The 22,660-nt window shown below is 40.2% G+C and overlaps 1 protein-coding gene across 2 annotated transcripts in view; it reads left to right on the top strand.

Moving 5' to 3' along the window:
* The first annotated feature begins 2,693 nt into the window (after positions 1-2,693).
* The window catches only part of CMYA5 (cardiomyopathy associated 5), an 86,220-nt gene continuing 66,253 nt past the window's right edge, over positions 2,694-22,660 (top strand). The window contains exon 1 of one of the 2 annotated variants that reach the window (XR_004317962.1): positions 2,694-2,979. Coding sequence is in view for 1 of the 2 variants with exons in the window: in XM_032475067.1 (XP_032330958.1) it covers positions 2,831-2,979 (149 nt within the window). In the remaining variant the exon portion in view is untranslated. The remainder of the gene's footprint in view (positions 2,980-22,660) is intronic. The other variant, XM_032475067.1, reaches the window with a different exon arrangement.

Genomic DNA, 22,660 nt, shown 5'->3' on the forward strand with positions numbered 1-22,660 from the left:
TTGTTGATGTGGTTTTTTTGTGTTTTCTATGGAAGTCTTTACTTTTGAGATGAGATTAAGGCTGTAGTTACTATCTGGAACTGAACTGAATCCAATTATTGTGTGTGTTTATTTCGATTTTACAGAAAGAATCTTGGAATCAAGTTCATTCTTGGTTAAGCCAACTAGCCACATCAACACCCTATTTCTCTAGCATTATTAAGATTAAAGCTTTCCACACAGGTGAACTTTTCATTTTACTGATGTTTAATGCTTTTGAAGCAATTAAAATTGCTTTATAAACTAATTCTTTTTCTTGGAAATTTTCCTAAAATGTGTTTTATGCTGTGTGACTCTAATTCTTTATCAGAATGTGTTGAGTATAATTAATATTTTAATGATGACTCTGACTAATAATTATAAACAATAAACAGTAGCCATAGTACTCCATAGTATTCTTGTGCAGCTCTCAGGTTTGGGTAAGTGTGTGAGGCCTTCTGCCCCTACAGTATTATGACATTTCCTAGTAAAGCCCAGAATTTACCATGGACTTCTTCACGGTCACTGTTTTCTCAGCTTTCAGTGACGACCCCCACCCTCCCCATCTTAATGCTGCTGATTTTCAGCTACATCACTGTAACAAATAGATCAAGAAGTAAACTTAAACCCAATTGTGAAACAATAGACTGAAGCCTAAGATTATGCACTTTGTGACAGCCAAGTATGTCAGATAAGTGGGCTGTTAATATATGAGAGAATTTTTTAGACTTTTAAATTATTTTCAGTATGAATTACTTATTTGTGTCGTGAATAATACATTCTTTTATTTTCTATTTATATTCATTTGGCCATTTCTGTATATTTGCATGTGTTACCACTCAAGAAAGTAGTGTTTGAAAGTTTAAAGTGTGCATTCTGTATCGCAGTTCTAAATTTTGGATTGGTTTGAGCTAGTATCTTCACAGATAAATCTTTGTTGACTTTGGTTCGTGTTCCTAAGAAATTTTGAGTTAAACGGAGGGAATATACAATGGTTGCCTGTAGTTTGGTTTAGTGTTTAATGGATTCCCACAGCTGCAGTTAGTTCCTTTTTGTCCTAGTGAGCAGACACGTTTGGGATTACTAATGGAAAAGCCTAGCTCGTGTAAGAGAATGCATGTTGCTGATGTTTAACCGGGTTTAGTGAACCCTGGAAGGCTGGACTCTGCTGTTTTCCATCTCATGCCTCCTAGCTGATGCTTCTGTGTTGTACCTAAGCTACCTGCAGTTCTTTGCTCCCAGACCTAATACATGCATACAAGCTAGTGTAACTGCTGAATACTACCCAGTTTATGTTTATTATATTTAACAACTCTTTAAATAGAATTTGCTGCATTTAAAAATCAGTGTTAGCTCTTCTAGCCACAAAGTCATGCTTATGAGTAAAAAGAATATGTATTGTAAAGATATCTCTACCTGTTGTACCTAGTTAGCAGGTCTGGTCCTGTTCTTTTCAGTGCAGGGAACATTAATTAAGCACCTACTGTGGGCTAAGTACTTTGCTAGGCTTCTGTGCTTAGAAGAGATATGGGAATAGTGGGACAAAGATGAGTAACAAACTTACAAAGTTTACTAGGGGAAAGAGACACAAACATAATTTGAATGTACGACACTGGAAACCTGAAACAGTGGGCTTAAGCTGGGGATTTCAGAGAAAGGTGTGATCTTGAATGATGAGTAACCAGGTAAATAAAGATGGATAGAACCTTTCAGGCAGAAGGAATTGTGTAAAAAAAAGGTACAGTGATGTGACTTGATAAATGTTAGGAACTCCTGACTTCTAAAGATGAGACCAGACACGTTAAGATGTAGGTTGTTAGTCAGCATTTATCTTCCCAAGGACCTTGGGCTTTTTAGTCTTTGAGCAATGGGAAGCCACTGGGGGCTTTTAAGAGTAGGCATAACATGATCCAACCAAAGATCTCGGCCTTTGGGTTGAATTTCAGACAGAAAGGTTGAATTGGCCTTTGGTCAATGTTGGGGAAATTACTCCTCTTCAAAGTTTAAAATTTGTGGATATTAAAGTTTCCTGGCTGAATACAGGGGTCACTGAGGAAGAGAATACACAATTCATTGATTTGCAAATATAAAGGGAGCCAATATAAACAGTGCTTCAAAACTGATGTTTCCCACTGGGTCACTTGACTAGTAAGGAGACCTTGAGCAAGCTAGGGACCCAAACTCTTCTGAGCCTGTTTTCTCATCTATAAAACGAGCATTGCAGTTTAAATTTCCACAGCAGAGTTGTGAGAGGATAATGAAAGTGAGACCCTTAGCCGGGTGTCTGAACTAGTAGTAAGTGTTCTGCTCAGTAAGGAGTAAGTCATTCCTTGGTTGGGATAAGGGCCCATGGAGGAGCTCAGCTGGGCTCCAAGACTAAAGCCTACCAAACCCACCCTAGAGGAGAGGCAGGAGTTGGGTGCCTTCACTCCTTTCAACTCCCGGCGCAGCGGGAGCCTGCGCCCCTCGGATGGTGCTCTCCAGTTGCCCAAAGGGCCCGCAGGGATCTGCCTGCATGGGGGAGGGGAGGGCTCGGGGGAGGGGGTGTGTGTGTGGCTGGTGGGGGCGGGGGCAGTTGGCAGACGCGCGGGAAGAGGAGAAGCAGAGCCGGGGCCTCAGAAGCTCCGTGGCGAAACTTTTTGACGCCTTCTATTTAAAGTCGCAGGGCTCGCCCGCCCCCGGGCGGGAACCCGAGCCGCCCCGCGGGGACAGGGCAGGGTAGGGCCGGGCCGCGCCACAGGGGCCGTCAGAGGGAGAACACCAGGCGCGGCGCGGGCGGTTCCGGCTCCAGCTCCGGCCCGGGAGAGGCGCGATGGCGAGCAGCGACAGGCACCACGCCGCGGAGAGCGCCCTCGGCTCCGACGGGGACGAGGAGGCGACCCGGGAGCTGGACACCGAGGAGGAGTCGGAGGGCGAAGAGGACGAGACGGCCGCGGAGTCGGAGTCGGAGCCGGACGCCAGGTAGCGTGGGCCCCTCGCTCTAGGCCTGCAGCCCGCCGCGCCCGGGCCCGGAGTGCGGCCGCCGAGGGAGGGCAGGTGCTTCGCAGGCGGACGCCGTCCCCTCCCTTTCCCTCTTTAAGCCCTAGGGTTCCTTTCTCTCGAGCTAAGCACTTTCTCTCTGGGGGCGCTGCCTTGGTGAAGAACTTGAAGGTGAAGGTGCTTGCTGTCAGCTGGAGTGACAGGCCCGCCTGCAGCCGCAAAATTCGTCCCCCTCCCCCTTCCTCCTTCATTACTGCCCACCTGACCCCACCGGCTCCTTGTGACTTGCTGCGCTGTTTATTCCTGGGGATTTACTTCGCGTCCTGCCTCACGGCAGATATGTGCTGAAACGCTTACGTTTGGCCCAAAGCCTAGGAACAATTTTGAAAGCCTGAGCTAGAGGAGAAGAGGGTTTGGATTGGGGGTGGAAGTGGAGAAGGTTGTTCTGGAAACGTGAATTGCCTGGAAGTCTCTTGGCTACCCAGCACTGGACTAGGTTGCTAGAAGAAGACTTAATTTTCGTACAAAGACCCATAAATTCTTAGGAGAAAATAAGCATGAATTTCAGTCACCCCTGTTAAAATTCTGGTGCTGCTTTTTTTTTTTTTTGTCTCAAAATATCAACGTTTCAGTGAATACAATTAGGTAATACTATATAAAAATATAGATCTCCCTCCATTTCCATCTCCCTGCCTCCCTCCTTTCATGTAAGCCCTAAAATGCGAACAGTAGTAATCACTGCCTCTCTATTTGAATTTGTTACCGCTTTCACTTGTTCTCTTTGAGTATTGGGAAGAGGGGGTTGGTTTGTTTTTAGTTTTAGGTTTCTTGTTTGTTTGGTTTTTGGTGTGTCAGTCTGTTGTGGCCCTTTCTAAATCTATTAATCTCAGTAGAAAGGCTTTGTAGGTGACAGATGGAAGTGCCCGTCTTAGCCAAAGTAAGTGCTGCCCAACCAAAACCAACAGAGCTGAAGCTAAAATAGCCCACAGAGTGGCTTTGATTAGGGTGAATTGTCAGTCAGATGAGAAGTCTGGAATATCAGTCACATATTGACCAAGCAACTACCAAGTAGGAAGCAGGCATAGTCCCTGCCCTTTATGGAAGAAGTTAGGAAGCAATATGGGGACTATGAGCCTATGTGCTGAATACATGAGGGAGTGGAGAAGGCCAGACCATGGTACTGTGGAAGGTGAGAAGAGTGTATAAATCTGTGGCTGCCTTCAGAAGTAGTAGACATAACCTGGGCCCTGGAGATTGGCCAAGAGAGCCAAGAAGGAGAAGCATAAGAGAAGTCCCTTGTAGGAGATGGAACAAGGGACCTGTGATTTCTTGGCGATGAGAAGGGGAAGCCTGTCAATCCTAGCCTTTATAACCTTTTCCCTTAATGGTGTCCAGGGTCCTCATACCCTTGCCCAACCAAAATTTGCCCTCCAGAGAATCTGAAAACTCACTTAACTCTAAAGTGTGAGCAGCTGACAGTGATTCAAAGTACCACTTTGGGGTTGCATTGCCCTTTGACAAAGTCAAGATCTTCAGGTAAAGCTGTGGTTTATATACAGTAAACTTCAGCCTGCTTTAACTACAGATGGTAAGGTGGACACCAGGCCAAGGGTCAGAATGAGTGAAACGTGAAAACAGGAAAACGTGAGAGAAGAAGGAGATGGTGGGGGAGGCCTTGAAAACCATCACATTTAAAAATTTTGGATTTGATAACATGGGTAACAAGAAATCAGTAAACTTCTGAACAAGATTTAGGAGAACAGACTGGTGTTGTTGGGAAATAAATCTGCTGGGCAGATTGGAAACTTGGGTTTGGGGAGGTCTCAGATCAGAGATCAGAGAGGCTGTAGTAGAAAGAAAAAAGTCTAAGGATTGGTCCATGGTGGGAGCAAGGGGAAAAGAGGTGGCAGCTGTAACTCCTTTCACTACAGAGATGTCAGTTGGGAGGAACTCCTATAGGAACTGGGACTCCTCGAATTTCTTCTACTTTAAAGCGTCAGAAACCACACCATTTTGTGGGTGTGAGTTTACAAACGTGGCCTAAAGTTCTTCTGAGCCTAGAGGTGAGAACTTGAAATATTCTCTAATGGATGGAAAGTAAGAATGATGGGACATTCTTCCTCCCAGCTCCTCCACCAAAGTTTTACAATTAAGAGAGGAACCACTCACTCTGTGCCAGTCCCGTTGCTAAGTGTTTCCATTTGTTTTCTCATTTTAACTATCCTGTTTTATAGGAGGAAACTGAGGCTTTATGTAATTTACTGAGGGTATAAGGCAAGAAAACATTAGAACCAAGATGTGAGCCTGGGTCTGTTTACTCCACGCCACTGCTAGACTTCCAGCACCCCGCTTCTTTCAGAGGAGAGACCCTTCCTTACTGTAGGGGAAACTCAAATGGCTCCAACCTGCTACAGGGAGGTTCTACAGTGAAAGGTTACTAGAAGACCTCATGTTTTTGAATAATAGTGGGAGTTTTTGCCTTCTTGGATGGAAAAGTTGTCTTTGCATTTTCTCAGAGATAAGAACCATTTGCAGAAGTTGGATTACAAACTGATTTTTTTTTTTTTTGAATTGAGAGGCAAATAAAAGTAAATGAATGGAAACAGCTTAAGTAATAATAACAAAATGATTGGGGTATCTATTTAATGTAGTATTAATAAGGCATTAAAATGTTATTTATGAAGATTTCTAACAATATGGAAAATGCATATATTGAATTTGAAAAAAGTTTATTGTTTAATTTAGAATGATTTCATTATGAAATAAAGTATATATTGGAAAAGGGCTTAAAAGGTTAATAAAGGTTAACATAATAAATAACATAATAAAGGTTATAGTAACTTTTGTTAACCTTAAGTTTAAAAAAGATTAATTGTGATTGTATCTGAGTGATGATGGGACAATGGTCGACTAAAATTTTTACTTTGTATTTATCTATATTTTTTGGTTTTTCTGTAATGAACAGATAGTGCACTTTATTATCAGAAAATTTACTTTTAAAAATTCAAAAGGTACAAAGTGTAATCTGCTTGTGAATCTTTTCTTTGTCCTTCCAGGAATAATGTATAGAATTATCTATAGCCACCTTTCTGAATCAAGGAAAAAAAAATCACCTTTAATTGTAAAATGTTTTTTTGGTGCAGGAAAGCTCACCATTACAATGCCAATACTTACATTGGATCAGAGAACTACCCTTCCCTTCTGATAGGTCATTCAGTGATATGAATATGATATATGGCATGAAGAGGCCTGAGTGGGAACCCGTTTGCCATTCCATCTCAGGCAAATTCCCTATCCTCTCTGAGCTCCAATTTTCTCATCTGTAAAATGGGGTAATTTTACAGATTCGTAAAAAAGGATGATCAGTAATAATACCTAATTCATAAGGTTGTCATAGGATAAAGTAAATTGTGTGAACATGTGTTAGAGTGCTTAGCCTTTGGTAGGTCCCCAATAAGCTTTAGTTTCTCACATCCCTTCAGATGGACCATTAGTGGCAGCAGACCTACCTTCTGCCCACCATTCCTCAATGAGGGGAGAGTGATAGCTCCATTTTCTATATGAGGAATGGTTCTATTCCACTTTGGCTTTCCTGTATTCATTCAGTCATTGAACACTCATGGAATGCCTACTAATTGCCTTGGACCATGCTAGCAATATAGAAATTAAAGACTCCGTTACTGTCCTCAAGGTATTTATGATCTACGTGGAAAAACAGAAAAACATAATTATGTCATCAACTGCTATAAGAGATTTAAGGAAGAAAATATCTGTATGAAGCACCTCAAAATAGGGAGAAAGTCCCAGGATCCATCCTTCCTGGAAGGATTGGGGTAGGCCTCATCAGGGGCCTTTGGAGCAGGGTCTTCAATCATACTGAAGTGCCCAGGGGGCTAGTAGTTTGTGGATATCAAGAAAAGATTTTCATGGTGCTAAAACTTCATACAAAAGTTGTACGTAAAATGCAGCTCAATAAAACACACAGGATTTGAGAGCTGGGAGAGGCTATAGAAACATCTTTTCCCAACCAGTCCTTTTACAGATTCAGAAACTGAGTGTCAGGGGACGTTTGTTCAAAGTCATGACTGTTTAGCTGTAGAATTAGGACTAAGTCCAGGTGTCTGGACTCCAATCTAATGTTCATTAGTTTATTCATTCAACAGCTATTTATTGAACCCTTACTATGTGCCAGTCATTTTCTAGGCACAAAGGATACTGCAGTGAATAAAGTGAACAAATTATCCCTGCCCCTCTTTGAGTGACTTTTCAGTTTGAAGAGACAAATAAACAAATAAATGTGTAATGTGTCAAGTGACAACATGAGAACAAATACAGCAGGTTAAGAGTTTTGTTGTTTTGGTGGAGAAAGTCTCTGTGATGAGGTGACATTTGAGCAGAGACTGAAGGAATTGAGTGTTCTAGGCAGAGGAGAGCTGGCACAAGGGCACTAAGGCAGGAATGTGTGTGGCTTGTTTGAGGAACACAAGGAGGTCAGGTTGCTGGAACCGAGTGGATAAGGGAGGGACTGGTGGGAGATGAGTCTAAGAGATGGTTGGGTTGCAGATAATGTAGGACTTTGTAGGCTGTAGTAAGAACTTCAGATTTTATTCTAAGTAAAATAGGAGGCTGGGTTCTGCCTTCCATACTACTCAGAGTTTAAAAAAATAAACAAAACAAAAAAACATGATGATTACATTATCCCATTAAATAGTAAGCACCTATACATTCATGTATTCATTGAACACCTACTATGTGCCAAACACTGTACTAAATGTTTCAAACATATGGCATCCTGTACAGAGGGAGATATGTAAATAGACACATGATTTTTGTATTTTTCTGATGGTAGTCCAAAAAAGCCCAACTCTTTCCCACAGACCACTTAAGAAAATTTTCAGAATTTCTGTCTTGGATCATTATCTGTTGGTCAATTTTAATTTCTCTATTCAAGCACAGAGGATTTTTGCTACAGTAGTACCCAAAACTTAAAAATTACCTTCAATGGCAACTTTGCCAGTACCTGTGTTAAAAAGGTCTGCCTAAGCTGATAGAATTAAAATTATTAGTGACATTTATGTTTGACTAATCATTCTAAGAAACAAACCTTTTGGAAGGTGAGGGGAGTTTGTAAATGGTTTTTGTTATCAGTATGGAGCATTCTGTTGCTGTGTATCTATTTATATGATGTCTCCCGCTGCTGTGCTTACCTAGGTGTTTTGACAAGGATGTTATTTGAGCCAGCCCTCTTTTGAGGTCAGTGGAAAGAGCTGAGATGGGAGGGGTGACAGTTTAGGATGCCAGAGACTGAGGGAGGAGAGAAGATAAAACAGAGGTGGTTGGAGCCAGGATTTGAAGAGCTATTTAAGTGTTGGCTGCATGGGGATTACATGCCCTTGGTGAGACTTTGACTCAATGTAGGGGACTACAACAAGAGTTGGATTTTTTTCCTCTTAAAACAGCAAAACTACTAAAGTGTAGGGCATATTAACTGATAGAGTTTTGCAAAAAAAAAAAGTGTCTTATATTCCCTGGATATTCTGACCATAGGCTCAATGAAAGCCTTGACTCAGTTCAGACAACATAGCCAAAATCCCCTTCCTTCCTACAGAAAAAACAAAAAAATAAAACCCCCCAAACCTTAGAGAATCAAGTACAAGAGACTGGATGTGGTTTGTATCTGAAATAGTGATCTTTAATTTAGTCCGTATTATCCAATAGAAATTATGGATAATAAAATAATTACAATGTGAACTACATATGTAATTTTATATTTTCTAATAGCCACATAAAAAAATAAAAAGAAACAGGTGAAATTAATTTCAATAATATATTTTATTTAACTCAATATTCAAAATATCATTTCAACATGTAATCAATATAAAAGCTATTAATGGGATTTTTTTGTGTTAAGTCTTTGAAATGTGGTATGTGTTTTACATTTGCAGCACATCTCAATAACCCCCACCTGGCTATGTTTTAAGTGCTCAATAGCCACATGTGGCTAGTGGCTGCCGTGTGGACAGTACAGGCCTGATGATACCTAGAAGTCCATTAGCTTCACTGGAATCCAGAGAACTCCATTGGTAGTGAGTTCTATATTCCTGGCCCTATGGTAGGCACTAGGGACATAAAGGTGATTGGATGACACAGTTCCTTCTTAAAGGCACTCACAGCCAAGTGAGGGGAAGCAGTTAACTCCAAAATAATGTCATAAGCACTACACTACAGATGTTAATAAAGAATAGAAAAAAGACATATATTCTTCTTAAAATAAAATTTAGAAAGGTTTTGCAGAGATGGTATTGCAGCTGGGCAGAAAGATATTCCAGACAGATATTACATATTCCTTTAGTTCCTGATTTCAGCTCTTGTGCTAATTACTGCTCTGTCTAATCTTTGTTTTTCTCATCCAGAATCACTCAGGATTTCCAGGACTGGGAATATTTGTTGAATCATAAGTGAATGGCTTGAATAAATGTGTGAATGTATGAGCAAGTGAACATCAAGTCATCCAGACTCCCTTGAGAAGCAAACTGAGTTGGAATGTTGAACTTGTCAGATCAGGTAGAATTTCATTAGTTGCTTACTATTGGTTTTCCAGGAATTGACAATAGCCAGGGACTGTGGAAACACAGTAGCTTGGAGGGGACAGTGATAAGTACTGAGGGATTGTTCAATTAGGATGTCTGCAATTATCATTCCCACCTTCTATGACTCACTGGGAAGCCTCCCCTAAACTGACCCTTGAGCCACATCATAGATGGAAGGATAAGAGTAGGCTTTGCTTTTTGCCCAGAGAAAAATCCTCTATTAAGGCAACTGGGGTGTATTCAGTTCCAAAATTCCACATCCTAATCTGATAAAGTCCAAGATATGTGGGATGATTAATTGATGCTACCAAACTCTAAATGCTTAAAGCCCTCTCATGGAGCCATTACCATGTTGTCTTAGTTTAGGTACACTTCTCTTAAAAAAAATAAATCCACATGCTAAGCAGAAATTTACATTGACCACAAATTTCCTCTTAATGGCTGAGTTTACTAGGTCATTTAAAATTATTGATTTGTAAATAAAATGAATTTCCTCCTATAATAAATTTGTTAAATTAACATTTATTAAGTGGAACATAGGGTGCTGGATGGTGAGCAGCAGTTTGACGGAAGACCTCAAGAGAAACTGAAATAGAGAAGTTTACTGCTGACAAGTCCTGGAGGATGTATGGGGCATACCTCGAGGGGCCATTGGGGACGTCAGCGCAGAGTACAGACAGAGGGAAAGGCAGAACCTGGGACAGATGCCTTTAAGAGGGCCTTTGGGTAGAATGCTTTGGGGTTCCTGGCCTAAATCTGGATCAGTCAACTCAAAATGAGATTGGGACTTTGGTAAACTTCACAGGGGTCTTATCTAAAGCGAGCACAAGGGAAAGGAGTAGAAAGGTCGGGGAGACTACTGATCACAAGGACTGTTGGGGAAGTCATATCAGGGACTACTCTGATCCAGGGTGTGTCCTTGCATGAGGGGGTTGGTGTCAGTTTAAGGCCCCTGCAGGCCACTTCATCCAACAAAATGGATGCCAAAGCAACAATGCCATGGTGTAGCTTAGCTAAAATTGAGACACTTCCAATTTCAGAAATGTATATAACTGTAAGAAAAGAGGCTCATTCACTCAACAGATATTTATTGAGGACCTACTGTGTGTGAAACAATGTAAATTAAACCTAGAATGAGTGAACAAAACAGGGTTTCTAATCTTTAGCATTTACTCTCTGGAGAGGGCAGACATTAAACAAGTAATCTCACAAGTAACTAGTTGAAGCCAACGCATTGGTAAAATGAATGGAGGCCTAGGGTTCTACTAAGACCCTGGTCCTTCTAGTCCCAGTTTCTGAAGACTCCTTGCTCATTCCCCTGGGAGTTTTCTGTCAGCCTCCAGGTCATCGTGCTAGCAACTTCTCCATCTGCCTTCAGCAGAAGGTTTCACTGTCCTGTGGTCCAAGTACGGCCGGAAAGCCTGGCTGCTGATGACACTTATCTTAAATGAGACTTTAGCATCATCTTCCAGACCCGTTTATGTTTCTGATGGATGAACAAAGACCCAGAGAAGTAAGGGAAGCCAGCACCAACTCAAGGAATAACCAGTCTATTCCAAGCACAATCGCTTGTTGAGTTATTTTCACAATAGCTCTGATACAGGCATTATTTTCACCTGCATTTTATGGAAGAGAAAATGGATCTCGCAATCTTGAGTAATTTACCTAACATCAGACGGCTAGTAGGTATACTAGGATGCTAACCCTAGTCTAATGGTAGGGACAGTGCTGGAATGCTCATGAGTTCAGTGCTCAAGATTTTACACACAGCTGGTCTTTATTAGCCAACTTCTTTCTTTTTTTATTTGAGACTACATTTATTTAAAAAATAATTATTTCAAGTTATTTCTAATTTCAAAAGCAAAGCATAGAAGACCCAGAAAATCTATGTAGTAGCTAATCCTGACCAACACCTTAGCTATATTAAGTTTCCTAATGTGTAATAGGGAGAGTAGGTCTTATGTTTAAAAATAGTTGTTAGGCAATCCAGTGTGATTGAATTTTCATAAGGTCAGAAGTAGCAACACCAAAATAACTTCTTTGCGTGCTCTGTGGGATCATATGCTAAATGTTCAATAGGTATTTACTCATAATATCTATGAAATTCAGATCCTCTGTTTAAAAGACAGAATTTGTGTTGGATTTAGCGTGCTACAGTTTGACGTTTTCATATCTGGGATTTTTTTTTCCCCAAGAGAGAATGAGGAAAAGAGAATGAGGCAGCAGTCTGTCTCTTCAAGTTTTAGGATCTCCAAGAAGGACTTCAGTAAATCCTCTCTTCATCCAGCACCGTTTTGGGCATAAGCCAGATGACAGTGCAGAAACACTTGATAGGACTGAGAGGACATGGATGACATCCTGGCTCTGCCACTTACTAGTTGTGTGACTTGGGGCAGGAGCAGGATCACCTCTCTGCATCTCTACCATGGCTCTCAGGGCCCTACCTGACTGCGTTCCTCCCTCAGCTCAGCTCCCTCCCTCCCTCTGTGTTCACTACATTCCAGCCATGCTGGCTTCTTTCTGAATCTCCTGCCCTGTTCCTGCAGCCAAGTCTTCACACTTGCTGTTTTCTCTCCCTGGAACACTTCTTTCCCAAATCCACTCTTCAGATTCAGTGTAAATGCCACTTTCTTAAGGAGGCTTTCCTCAACCACCCTGCCTGAGGGGCTCCCTTGATGTCTTTCAGTATCACGCTGTTCAGTATTTCACTTTTCATGGCACCTACCACTGTTTGAAATGGCATCTTTATGTTTGTTTATTGTTTAGTGCTATTCCACCAGAGTGGAAGCCCCGTGAGGGCAAGGGCCTTGCTTCTCTTCTTTGCTGCATCCCCAGCAGCTAGCACACAGTGTCTGGCACACAGCAGATGCTTAAGAAATGGTGGTTAAGTGAGTAAGTGGCTGGATTGCACCACAAAATGTTTCATCCCAGGATCTCAAGTTTCCTTCTCTCAGGTCAACACCCCTGTTCATCAGGCTTTTAAGGAATCACCTTGTTAGTTGTCAAAACAAGGGCATGGAGAATGAGAGCTGAGAGTGTCTTTGAAGTTGGAAAATGCAAGTCAAGGGAGAGAGATTAATGACATAGAAATGCAAACACCTTTGAGAGAGTTATTAGCTTAAACCTATCAGCATCTGTTTTAGATTAGATTTCCTTTGGAACAAATTCCTTCAAATACAGGCTCTAAGAGACTCTCCTGGAAGAAAGGGGGACCAGGAAGGGGAAAGTGGGTGCTTAGAAGGGGAGTGAGAGGGCACTAAAGGCAGAATGGCCCTACAGCTGTGCCCCAGTCTGTCCTGCTCAGAGGAGGAAGCTAAGGATATTACCTAGGAAACTGCAGAAAACATCTTTCTCCAAACCCTCAGCGTCAGATCACTAATAGCTCTGGGAAGGAGTGATGTTCTTATTTTCCTGAGAAAATCCAGGACACAAAAGAGGCATGGGGATAGGGAGAAAGCATATAGTGTTGATATATGAACTAAAATTGCCTGATAACTAAATGTGTAGTTTAACTGGCTGATAGAGTTAAGACTCCTACTTCATTTATATATTTGACCCTTTGGAAGAAAAGCCTTGTGGAGTCCTTGGATAGCAACCTCGGCTGGCAAGGAGGTGCAGGGTAATGCAGCCTCTGTGGCTGTAGGACCAAGGCAGAGAGAGGACTGCCAGCATCAGAAAATCAGGACCTTATCATCTGAATAAATGACAAGAATCAATGACCTACTTTATCTTAGAGGAAAATGGCAAGAAGTGACAACCACTTCTTAAGAGTTTTCTGTTTCTCTCTGCTCTAGTTCATCTTTGCTGCCAAAGTTTCCATTTGTCAATCCCGTAAATTTCCTTGGATTGAGTTTGCATAGTTTAAGAGTTTAGAATCACAATAGGATAAACTTACCCTAGCCACAGTATTGAAACCCAGAGCTGCCATATGCTTCATGACCACAATATGCTGCCAGGAAATTTTTAAAAACCTACTTCAGATCTGAAAGGACTAATCCTCATCCACATGCCTCTGCATTGCAAATATTTGAAGTGCTGTTGAACATAGAGTTACAGACCCCAGGAGAGGTTTGAGATGAAGTAGCACCAACTTTAGCATATACCTTTCAGGTGCTGGCAGCAAAAAAATTCTTGATCAATCTCAGTTTGACTTCAGGAATTAGAGTCCCAGACTTGGCATCTCTCCTGGAGTTGTTAAGGCCTTAGCACGCACAGTTCTCCAGAAGATACTGCTGAGAACCATTTGACCCCACATCCGTAGCTGGGATATACTCCCAGAAGCACACATAACTCTCCTTGATTTGTGCTTTGTTTAAATTTTGAGGTAAGCCCAGGAGTGAACTTCAACCTGGACTGCGCATATCTCACCAGTGTCTCTTCTTTCATTTCCTTGGTCGGGTATCAGAAATGCCAAAGCTTTCTCGTTAGTGTGTGTGAATACATTTCAGGGTCATATTACAATGGTCTACTCCTAAAGCCCCACTGCAATAAGTATCAGCTTTGAACCAGCATAGGGCCTGGGGTGATGTCCCTGCGGCCACAGAGAGGGACAATGGGAACAGCTCTCTCAGCATAACCATAAATGGTTTTTCTCTGAATTCAGGTTTCAGTGTGATCAGAAAAGTAGCATTCTGGCACTAAGAATGATTTTATTTTACATTTCTGCTTTGTTTAGGGACTGGGTGTAATTCATCTTTGGAACGCATAGCATATGCTCATAGATGTTACTGACTGACTGAGTGATGCAGGGAAGTGTAATTAGAAAATGGGTCAGTTTTGCTTAGTTATACTTTCCAGAGGTAATCATTGTTAAAGAGATTCCTTCTGTCTTAATTATAGCCTTATTAGTAAATTAGAATGTGTAGATCCTCAAAGTTGGGACTTCACGAGGTTAATTCAAACATTGGAAAAGAAAAGGGAGAAAACCAACACCTGGAACATTTGTTATTTGCCTAGTGTTGTACGATGTATTTTACACATCGCATCTCAACACAGCTGCCTTATGATGTACATATTAGTCTCCCTGCTGACATGATGACCTTCAAGTGCAGGAAAGGAAGGGGAAGTAATTCACCTAAGTTTGCACAGCTTGTAACTGGGAAACCCGCAATTTAAGCCCAGATCTCTCTGAGGTGAAAATGCTCTTTCCACATTACCCTGTGCAGGTCTCTCTCTCAGGGGCTTAGCACTGTGGTATATTCTATGATAATGAGCAGTGGTTTCTGTTTCAAGAAACTGATTGTCAAGTGGAAGACACATGGTAATACTAACTGAAATAATTCGAAGTAGCAGTAAATAAACATTGTGGTAGAATTATCAGAGAAGTACTCTGTGAGCAGAGAATTCCAGTAAATCTCAAGTATTGTAAATCATTTAGAGACTGAGCTCACTAACAGCCAGCTCAGTCACATTTTGATTTTCTAAAAACAATTCTCCAGACAGGGCTCACATGGTACCTAGTGTTGATAAGAGTGTGAGTAAGGATGGAAGGCACTTGTACAGGCTACTGATAGGAATGCAAATTAATAAACCTTTCTGGAGGGAAATATGGCAATACATATAAAAAGCCTGAAAAAATAACTTTGTTTATGGCCCTCAAATTCTACTTCCTAAGGTGTTAATTCAAAGGAAACAAATATGCAGAAAGAGGTATCTATAAGGATGTTGTCATAGCGTTTTTTGTAATAGCAAAACCTTGGAAACAATCTAAATGACAACGTGGTGTTGGGTTAAGTGTCATATACTGTGATAGAATGCTATGTTAACCGTTAAATGTGAGGTTGTAGGAGAGTGGTTCTCAAAGTGTGGTCCCCTCTCAGGGTGTCCTCAAGGTCAAAACTGTTTTCATTGTAATACTAAGACATTTGCATTTTTCCCTTTTATTGTCTCATGAAAGTATAGAATGGTTATTGTTGTTTTTGTTTTTATATTAGACTCCACGTTACAACTAATCTTTAAAACACTACAGCTGTCAAGTTTTGATGTGTTATAAAGAATATCCACAATAATATGAAAATTATTCCTCTTTTTCAACTGCGTATCTGTCTGAGGCTAGATTTTCTTCACATACTTGTACTTCATTTACATATATATCTACATTTTGAATACAGAACTGGATATGAGAAGTCAGCTGTCTCCTGTTAAGCCAAACGTTGAATCTGTAAAATTTTAGAATAATGTCACTAGATATTTTTGTGTGTTTATTTTGGAAAATAGAATTCATTTCTGTAAAATATGTTATTGATGTTGACATGTAATGAGTTACTTTATTTTTACATGAATTACTAGAAAATTTTAAAAATTTCTGTTTTAATAGCTAATACTATAAATATCAATTAATATAACCCATAAAAATAAAGGAGTTTTGAGGGTCTCAGTAATTTTTAAAACTATAAAGTGGTTCTGAGACCAAAAACTTGATAATAGCTGTTGAGAAAGAATACTTAATAGCATGAAAAAATGTTCAGAATATATTTTTAAGTTCAAGCACATTACAAAACATACCATTTGTGTTAAAAAAAAAAAAAAGACCACTATCAGGAAAGAATTAGAATGAAAGAAGTATATCAATGTATTAAAAAGTAACTTTTGAGTGTTGTCATTACTGATTATTTTAATTTTCTTTTTTGTGCTTTACTGTTTGCCTACATATTCAACAGTAAATTTATATTTGGCAATTGGGAAAAATATTCATTTTAAAAGATAGGACCTATTAATTTTGAATTTTCACCCAAATTCAACTAAGGGATAAGTAGAATGATTTGGTGATGCAGAGTTTTACATTAATCCTATTTATCCCAACATAGTCCCCCATAAGAACGAATTAAATTATTGAATCTGTTTTGCTGATTTTCGATTTTGAGATTTTACAGTCAGAAACAAAAAGGCGAGAGGAGGCTACTGGCAAGTTATTTCCTTGTGTATCAACTGGAATTTTATTTCATGTCTTCGATTCTTTTTTCCCTCTGGAATTTGAGGGACTTCCTTTTATGGTGCTGGTTTTACTGTCCACATGATGTTGTGGGGAAAAGCTTCTTTGTTTCTTTCTAGCAGTGGTATTTGAGCCTGAAGAGCAGCCCATCAGATAGCCTTCTGATGTTTCTCGCCTAGTCAGTCACTCTGGCTCTAGTAGGAACCAGGCACCGTGCCACCAGCCTAACACAACAGCCTTTGATTAAAGTGTAATAACCACTAAAGATACAACAAGTACAAGAATGTAAAATACCCAGACAATTGTTTGGGAAGTTGAAAAGGAGGGATACAAAGTTTAATTATCAATGTAGACTTTATTGCCAGATTTGGTAAATTGTGTTCTTGCGAGATGGATCTTTCAGGTTGGAATTCTCCAGTTTTAAGGCTGCATTGGAGAGGGAAATAAAAACTGCATTAAAAAAAAAAAGATAAAGTTTCCCACACAACCTTTATAGATCATTGGTTTGAGAATAAATAAAAAAATGAAGATTGGGAAATTCTTTAAACATTTTATGTATGTAGAAAAGAACATACCTCCTAATACAGCACTTGCAGAAATCATAAAGTTGATGGTGTTAATGAGTTACTGTCCAGAGCTGATCCAGCAGAAAATGTCTGAGGATTTGTCAGGAACTGTAACATCATGATTAATTTTTCTTGAGGGATTACTGGCAGCATTAGTTTGGGGGACTAGATCAAAAGTAATGGAGGAGCACTTGGAGATTAAAGAGAAGGTGTGTCGTTGTTGCTCAGTCAGAACCTTCTGGTCCAACTCCTCTCCCCGTTGCATATTGTGCTCCTCGATGGAAACACACAAGATTCTCACGGATGTTCTTTCCATAGCTGGAGGCCGCCCTCTCTGTGCCTCCAGTGGTATATCTCCGTGGGGTTGATCCAGACAGCCCTAGGAGAGCCAAACCACTGACCCCAAAGCCTCTCCTGGAGCAGGCAGACGTGCTCTCCCCCTGGAAGCTTCAGGGCTGGGGGGAGTTTTCACCCATCCCTGCTCATCTCAGTAGCATCTACTGGGGTGATGTCTTGGTGTGTTTTATTACTATTATTACATTTAAAAAAATAACAGAGAAAGAAAAATATTGCCATTATACACTGGGCATATGGACAAACCTGCATTTCATCTAATAGGGGAGTTGTTTTATTTTAAAATGTATTACTGTTGTTCTCAAGGCCACAATTTAAGGGCTTTTCTCTGTTGCAAACTTAAGAAAAATTGCTGAAGGGTCACTAAGGAAATGAGGAAACTCGGTCAGATTTTTCCTACTTTTTGGACCAATTAGCCCTAATCCTCTGTGCTGTTATGGAGTTATACTTGTAGTTTAAAAAATAAAAAAAGTCTGTGTAACAGCAGGGGAGAAGTCTGTCCTGACTCACTGATTTATTTTAAAAAGATCCCAGCCTGGCACGTTCTATTCAGATAAAGTGCTCTGTCTCTTAGTAACCAGCACTCAACCTTCACAGGAATTTGACAGCAGTGACTGGTGGGGTACAGCTTCTGTTCTCTGCTAATACTTAGTAGCTGTTGAAGAATTCCAGTGCTAAAGAGCTAAGCCTGTATTTTAACTCCTTAGCTAGGAATCGCAGAACATGGAATGTTCTTATCCTCCGTGGTTTTTCGTTTATATCCTCAGCCAAGGTTAATGTTGCCTGTGGTTGATTATTTATTTATTTTCTCTTTCTCTCTTGGGTCTGCCTGTACCAGTGGTTCTCAACTAGTATAATTCTGAAGACATTTTGGTTGTCAAAACTAGGGCAGGGTACTATTGGTATCTAGTAGATAGACGCCAGGGATACCACTAAACATCCTCAACACGCGGGATAGCCCACACAACAAAGAATTTATGTAACCCCAAATGCCCACAGTGCCATGTAGGAACTCCCGCCAGTGATGAGATCCCAGGACCACAAATAATTGACTTACCCGTTTCGTTCTGAGCCATAGTTCATTTATTTTCGTTCTCTAGACCTAGCATATTTCTTAGCTTTCTGTAATACTGGAGAATTTAGTGGTTGAGTTTTTATACTTCTTTTTGATGGATTCAGATGTCTGCCTGCAGTTTATTCAGTTGAGACATAGCCCCCTGAATAGATAGATACTCCCTAAATATTTATAAATTGATCGCTCATTTCAAAACCCAAATTACTGTTTTAAACTCTTGGCAGATAAGTGGCTCCTATAATTTCATTGTTCTGATGGATCATATAACATCTTTACCCACTAGTAGGTAGACATTTCCTCCTTGAAGTAAATGGAGATGCTTAGGCATGTGGTCCACATGTAATAGTTCGGTTGGGAGTACGGGTGGGAGTAGGAAAGAAGAGTCCCTGTTTTGAAACTTTGTACTTTCAAATGGATCACCTCTTCATCTAGTCTTGGTTGGAAGGTTAAGGACATGTCTTAGGCACTCAATGACTTATTTCAGCTGTCAACAACAAATGTGTACCTCATCATTAACTAATTATTAGGACTGTTCTAAAGTCCTGGGAAAGAGAGGGTGATGGGTATTTCCCAATCTGCCTGGAGGTTGGAGTAGCATTGGGAAGCATCTGCATAATACTAACATGTATTCCACTGGGTCTTGATTTTTAAGATTACATACCTTTTCAAAGATGCCTCAAGCACCCCCAGATACCTTATAGTTTCACACCTCCCTCCTTTTGTACACGTTGTTGCTTTTACTTGAATTGCTCCCAAAACCAACCACCCCTAACCTGGTCCTGCTGCAAAACTCACTTTCATCTTGTAAAACCTTGCATCAGCCTTTTACACTCTGATTTTGCTCCAGATCTCTCCTCTCACACATGTATTCACACAGCCTGACCGAATCCACTCCAAAATTTAAAAATTTAATTCTCTGTCCATCCAAGTCTGATGCCTTTTGCACATTCTTTTTGTTACCACCACTGTGTTACATTGTATTGTAATGATCTGTTTGCAGGTATTCCTACAGGCTAGCCCGTAAGCTCCCAGAAGGCAGGCACTCTGTTATCCTTCTTAGATCCCCATTACTTTGTACACTGAGTTCCTGTTAGAATTTAAAAACAGAATTTTCATTATTTATTTTGCTAGGCTCAGTTTTTTATTTGTTCTTTTAAATTTGCAAAATGTCATTGATTAACTGCCTTGTCTCTGGTTATGGGACTGAAATAGGGGTTATGATAGTTAAGGGAGACTTTGCTTATCAATGTTAGATTTTTTTTTACAAAAGAATATTTTCATTTACTTGTGTAATCAAAATTAAAATTACATGTATATCTCAAAAATTTTTCTATGCCGAGGAGTATAGGTGTTTAATGTTGGAGTGAGATGTTTAATGATGACTAAGAGGTGTAGTTGGAGTTTAGATAAGAGGTATTAGCTAAGATAGCCCTAGCTGCTTAACAAACCGAATCTCAGTGACTTAGTGTAATAAAAGTTTCTCTTGAGCTTGATTGAAAGTCTAGTGCAGATATTCCTGGTTAGGCAGCTCTCCTCCAAGTAGTGACTCAGGGACTGAGGCACCTTACCTGTTGTAGCTCTGCCTCTTTAGTATGTGGCATTCAAGGTTGCCATCCCTCAAGCTATGTGTGGGAGAAAGTACAGAGGATCACATGTGGGAGATTTTTAGCGATCCATGCCTAGAAATGGCATACATTACTAGGGCTCACCTTCAGTTGACTAGAACTCCATCACTTGGCTGCCACCTGGCCACACCTAACTCATGGGAGGCTGGGAAATATAGAGTACTCCCAGGAAGAAAAGAAAGAAATGGTAGTAAGCTAGCCATCTCTAACAGTGAGCAAAGAAACAACTCTTTAAATACCAAACAGAAAATGGAATCTATTAGAAGAACTTGAAAGAGCTCACAGAATGAATGTAGACCAGAGAATTAGCAGGAACCATGACAGTGCTGGGTGGGGTCCAGGGAACAAGAAAGACCAATTATCTGGCCTAGGTGCCGTGAATTGTCAGCCTTCTAGTCACTCTGGGTAAGATTCCAATTCCTGGTTGGGGTAGGACAGAGGGGTAGATGAGCCCCAACCAGATTAGCCCGAGAAGCTACCCATCTCTGAGCTACCAGACAGTGGCAGGGCTGACGGTCCAGTGGTTTTTACCATCTCTTTCAGAATGAAATCCAAACCACTACTATGACTTTCAGCTACCTGTCTGACCCGTCTCCTATCTCCCTCTCTCTCTCTCTCTCGTTCTGCTCCAAAACTCCCATCTTTGCTCATTGTGTTTGCCAAGCAGTCTCATCTCAGCAACTTTAATACTATTGTTTGTTCTGCTCTTTCCCCTAATATTTGCATGCTCACTCTCTCAGTCTCTTCAAAACTCTGCTCAAATATCTCTTTAATTGCAATGTCTTTCTTGACCACCTTATGTAATATAGCACCCCTAATCATAACCATTGCCCTCTATCCCATTTATCCTGTTTTATTTTCTTTATAGCACTTATCACCACTTAACATCTGTTCATTTCCTGTCTTCTCCTCTATTCTAATAGAATTTAAGCAACGTGAGAGCAGAGACTTTGTTTTCTTGCCAAAAACCAGACACTGGGTAAGTGTCAAAGCATGCATTAGAATCCAGGTTTCCATCTTCCTGTTAGTAGATGGCAGCAAATCAGCCTTAGAGCTAGCATGGCCCTAAACTAAAGTAACCTGAGGCATTTAAGAATACCAACTTTTATCTTTTTTGCGTAATCCAACTCAGATTGTCAATCCTTATTCTTTCTAGCTCATGGACACTTTTGTCATGGATATAATATTTATCACTGACCATGGGTAATGCACTTTTAAAATTGGTCTATGTTGCTTGTAAAACATCATGTTAACTATTGTAGTTCTGGAGTTCTTAAAGATTGTGCAAATAAAGAGACACATGCCTGTGCACTTGTAAAGGAGACCCATACGTGATCAGGGCACTGCTGAGTTCTGACTGGCTAATTTCTCTCTGTCTGGTTGATCCACATATCAGTTTATGGTCAATACTCACAAGCATGTAGGTGAGCTGTCTTACCTGTTCTTGCTGTCAAGCGATGTCCTTTAGGCTTTACGAACTGCTGTACCTGTGGTCATTTATTTATATTGGGCTTTGGCAAGTATAATTACTAGAAAACACCCTGTTTTCCTTGCCTAAATTCCAAAACATTTGATAGATAATCAAAGGAATGGCAGATAGAGATCAAGATAAAGCTAATATCAGAGAATGTGGCTTAGTTAGAGGACAGCAATGTGCTTTCTAATACCAAATCTCAGAAATAGACAGATTTGTATACCCAGTCATGATCTCTGAAGAACTAACTATGTGAGAACCTACCTTGTATACTTAGCAATAGAGGGAAAATAGTAGAACAGGGAAGAGCAATAGAGGGAAGCTAGCCAGAAAGGAGTGTTACACTAATAGATGTCCTTCCATATGGAAAGAAACACCTGGAATGAGAAATTAGTGCCCCAGCTAAGAATTTTAAATAAATTGCTATCATGTATTTTAAGATACTTTACAGATAAAAACTCTTAAAAAGCTAAAAAGATGTGATTCTTTATATAGTAAAGTTTATTCATATACCCTTGTATAGATAAAGCAGGAAAATGTTCACACACTGAGTGTTCGCAAGCTAGGCTGGGAGAATGTTGATTGTGTCTGGTGATGCTCTTACACAGGTGAGGGCTGAGGCAAGCACCTAATATGCTTTACTGTTGAGTTGCCCCCAGTAGCAGCATCCAAATACACCTTAGATTTCAGAAGAACAAAATTAAGAAAAATTAATTTATAGTTCTACCATAAATCTGTATCTCAGACCAAATTGGTTAATCTAAAATGAACTATAAAGATCTTTTAGAAAATTTGCACCAAATAGCTGTCTTGCTGTAGAAAATCATGTCTAACATAGTGCCTAGTACATAACTGGAACTCAATAAATACGTGTTGGATGAATGAACCCTGACTTTGAACTTCAGTGTGAAATCAGCTGAAAGTCAATGATGGTTGAAGTTTTATAATTTTGAAATTCATCTGAAATAGAAATTTCATGGTTATAAATGCTAATGAATGCAAACTAGAAATGACAGAGAGGGGAATGTAAGCTTTTAAAAATTACTTT

Source organism: Camelus ferus, chromosome 3, assembly GCF_009834535.1.
Source record: "Camelus ferus isolate YT-003-E chromosome 3, BCGSAC_Cfer_1.0, whole genome shotgun sequence".
Taxonomy (NCBI): domain Eukaryota; kingdom Metazoa; phylum Chordata; class Mammalia; order Artiodactyla; family Camelidae; genus Camelus; species Camelus ferus.